This window comes from Pteropus vampyrus, unplaced genomic scaffold, assembly GCF_000151845.1.
Source record: "Pteropus vampyrus isolate Shadow unplaced genomic scaffold, Pvam_2.0 Scaffold131, whole genome shotgun sequence".
Lineage (NCBI taxonomy): Eukaryota > Metazoa > Chordata > Mammalia > Chiroptera > Pteropodidae > Pteropus > Pteropus vampyrus.
Genome location: NW_011888912.1, coordinates 2,580,342 through 2,584,189, shown reverse-complemented (window position 1 = coordinate 2,584,189; position 3,848 = coordinate 2,580,342). Strand labels below are relative to the sequence as shown.

The following is a 3,848-nucleotide window of genomic DNA, read 5'->3' as shown; positions in this document are numbered from 1 at the left end:
AGGATTTAAATGACCCACACACTCAGAGTAAACCAGCCAAGGGACAGAACCGTAAGGAGCCGACGCTTCAAGTATCAGTGCGGGCCACCGGCAAGAATCACTGGAGCGACCCCTCCAGGTCTGGGCTTGGTGTTTCAAAAGGCAGTTTTTGTCTGGAGGAAAAAGGCCAAGGTGTGACAGGTACAAAAAGTATGCCACGTGTGAGTGGCTTACAGGAACAGGGACATGTCAGCCGGAGGTAAGGGGAGGGCCCAGGCACACATACCTGAAGGGCTGTCACACACGCAGTGGCACTGGACAACCGAGAGCCTCCACTTACATTGGGAAGGCCCTGCTTCTGAGTGACAAATGACAGCCACAAAGGCACCTGACCGTGGGTCCCTGGGCCACAACAGTGGAAAGCCAGACCAAATGAAGTCCGAGCTTTGCCCTCACATTCCATGACTGCCACCAACGGGCTGGAGTGGCTCAGCCATAAGCCTCCACGGGGAAGGTTTCTCCTGCTGCGTCCAAGAAAGCCCACGGGCCTCCCCAACCCCACGTGCCAGACAGTCCAGTTCACCATCTCAGCCATGGCTGTCCCTTCTGTCCCCTCTGGCAGAGGCTCTGCCGACCCCACACACCCTTCCCGGCTGCCTCCACTCTTGGGTCCCTCTCCCATCAACCCACCCCCCTCCCCACGCCTCCTTGTGACGTCCTGTCTCCTCAGGACCAGAGCAAGAGGACACGGAGGGCGAGGGCCGGGGCGGGGGCAGAGGCTGGCAGGGCGCTCAGAGTCCCGGCTCTCCCTGTGGGAGCTGGGGACGGGCTGGCATGTCTGCCATGGCCTGGCCTCCCAGGGGCCCAGGGACCGCCACCCAGGCAACGCTCATGGGGTCCAGAGCGCCCCAGCAGAGACCCCTTTCTGAGACGGTCAAGGACAGCTGAGGCCAGGGGAAGGGAACAGAAGGGAGGGGACTCCACCGGTGTCCCGGTGGTCGACAAAAAACAGCGGTGACCCAGTGGGAGGCGGAGAGAGGCATTCGTTCCTGAGAGGTGAGCACTCACGCACCGTGGGGTCGGTCCCCGCACCCGCCGTCTGTGGCACCCGAGACGGGCCTGCGGTGGCGCCGCGAGACTCACCGACATCGGCGGATGCGGTCAGTGGAAAGGCTGCGTCTGGGTTGGGGCTGACGTGTTTGGACCCACCCAGTGTGGACATGCAGCTGAGCAGCAGGACGTGGGGCCCTTGGCTAAGCCTGGCGCAGCTCCAAGGCCCTGGCACATGGCACGAACGGTCACCGCCGGGCTTCGGTTAAAACTGCCTTAGGACCTGGCGTGGGGCGCAGGGGAACAGGGCACGGATAGCGCAGTGCAGAGCGGGTGGCTGCAGGAGAGTCAGGGACAGCGTCCTTCCTGAACACTCCCTTTTGGCCGGAAGAGGGGCGGGGACAGCAAACGCAGCCCTGCCTCCTGGGTCCAGAACCCAGGCTACTTGGACAGTTTGCTGATGACTCTGATGAGGGCACCGTTTTCATCCTTCAGCCTCTGGTTATCCGATTTCAGTTCTGTTAATACCTGCAGGGCGGCAGATGGAAGGCGTGTTAGCCCTGACGTGGCCGAGCCAGGAGCAGGGCCCGCTGAGACAGCTCACACACGGGACTGTCACCACCCTTTCCCTGGGGACGCAGAGCCCTTGCATCCTCCACTCGCTGGGCCGGTGATGTCACTACTGGAGACCACAGCCCTGTGCCCTGTGACCCATCTGCAGCCGCCCCTCACGTCTGCTGTGCGGGCTCCCTCTCCGGTCCCACTGAGCCAGCAGCACCTCCGGCTGTTCCCGCCCCTGGGTCACCGCAGTCCAGACAAGCTGGGGACAGTGCCAAGGGGAGTCGGTGAGGACACGGGGAGGATTCTGGACAGGGGTCCTGGAGTCGGCGAGGGTTAAGGGAAGACACTGTCCCCAGCCCCACCAGGATGGAGTGCGGGGTGGGGGGCTCACCCTCCCCGCTCCGAGATGGCATCACGTGGCCATTTCCACCCTCCAGCCCAGGGTGCTTCTAGATCTTGTCATCGCGGTGCCAAGGTGCAGTGAGCACTTGGCATGGATTTAATTGTCCCCAGAGCTCCCGCCGACAGGTGCCGAGGGCACCAGGCCTCACCAACTGTCAGCGGTTTCGGGGTGCTGTCACCCCCAGACAGGGGCTCCGGGGTGGGACAGAGCTCCCCGCCATCCTGGAACGCTGCACAGTCTCGTCCGACCCAGCAGCCCCGGGCCCTAGCCCGACAGCCACGCCTGTACCAGCAACCGGACGCTGACGGGTGCGTGCTGCGTCTGAAACGCCAGCGGGTCTGGCAGGGGCGCCATTCCCGGGGGCGCCGCTGGCAGGGGCTCGAGAGGGCTCCAGAGTCTGCGCTGCATCCGTCCGGCACACACACGCTTCGTCTGGTCAGTCAGTCCCACCACAGGACATGTGACTGGCGACATTCCCAGGGCTCGAGTGTCAGGAGGCCCGTGTGGCGGTCATCTGGCTGCGCTGCCCGCCACGTAGGGGGCTGGCGGGCGCACCACCAGGGCGGATGGGCCGCTGGCCCTGCACGCAGGACCTAGGTCAGGTTGCGGGTGTGTGTGCACCCACCGTGGCACCAGGTGTCTGCCGTGGGCGGGGAACATGGGGACAGGTGCGGCGTAGCAGGTGTTCACGCCACAGACTCACAAGTCCACAGACGAGGGAATAGGAACCGTGACCTCTCCAGGCTCGACCCCGGATCACGCCTGCAGCGTGGAGGTGGCATGGGGGCGGGGGGCAAACCTCGGGAAATGCAGGAGCCAGAATCCCAGCCTGTCACTGGTGCGATTCTCTGGCGACCAGGCCCCCTGCCGAATTTCTAAAGGGCAGTCTGAGCCCACGTCCCCTGGAGTGGGGGCTCTGTGAGGCCCACAGGCAGTGATGGGTCGGGCCCACAGGCTGTGCAGGCTCCAGGCTCTGTGGACGACAGCAAGCGGGCAGGTGACCCACACACATTTTACTGAGAGGACGTGAATCCCGAAGACACCAAAATAACACTTGTCCTTTGGCCTTGTCTCTCCTGTGTCTGGCCCAGTCGGAGCAGCTCTGGCTGGTGCCCGCCGCTGCCTCCGTCCCTGGGCCTGACCACGGAACTTTCAGAGACACCTGCCCGGGACGGCTGAGCGGTCCCCATCTCCTATCTGCCCTGGGCCTGCAGCCGGCAGCGGCAGCTCTGACTGGGTCCCGGAGGCCGGGATGCACGGCGCTTCCCGGCGGGTGGGCCCCTCGAACAAACCCGGGCTCCTCGCCTCTTTCCTAAACGAACAACTCACCGGGCCTCAATGACTTATTTCCACATCCAGAACGTAATTCTTTCAGAGTTACGTGTGGCCAAAACAATTCAGTGACATCTCAAGGGAGTGTCAGAAAGCACAGGAGTGGGTGCAAAAATCGGGAGGAGGCCTCGACCGTAGGGGCGGGGTGGGAGGTGGGGGCTGGGGGATGAGCAGACCTGACCTGAGGTGGGGGCGTGGCCAGGTAGGCTCACGCGGGACCCATGTCACGTCAGCTTTTTAAATTTCTAAGTGTCTAGTCTACCATGGTCTGATGTTAAGGCACCTCGGACAAGTAAAGCTAAGGGGCACGCGTCCAGAGACATCACGTCCCACAGCCTTCGATGAAGGAACAAGGACACAGGGTCCTCCTGAAGCTGCAGAGACCTGGGGCTGCGGGGTGACGGGGACTCGAGCGGTCTTGCTGAGCCTGCCTTCCCGCTGCCTGGCAGGGGGAGGGGCCCCGCCTGCACTGGGTGACACGTGGTGGCACGGCAATGCACGCCGGGATACGGCGTGCTCTCCA

General features: G+C 63.6%; 1 protein-coding gene across 1 annotated transcript in view; it reads right to left on the bottom strand.

Moving 5' to 3' along the window:
• Positions 1 to 6: 6 nt before the first annotated feature.
• Positions 7 to 3,848, bottom strand: part of LOC105296949 (protein phosphatase 1 regulatory subunit 12B-like) — an 82,005-nt gene continuing 78,163 nt past the window's right edge. The window contains exon 24 of the mRNA XM_023534778.1: positions 7 to 1,557. Within this exon, the coding sequence (XP_023390546.1) occupies positions 1,471 to 1,557 (87 nt within the window). The 3' untranslated portion in view covers positions 7 to 1,470. The remainder of the gene's footprint in view (positions 1,558 to 3,848) is intronic.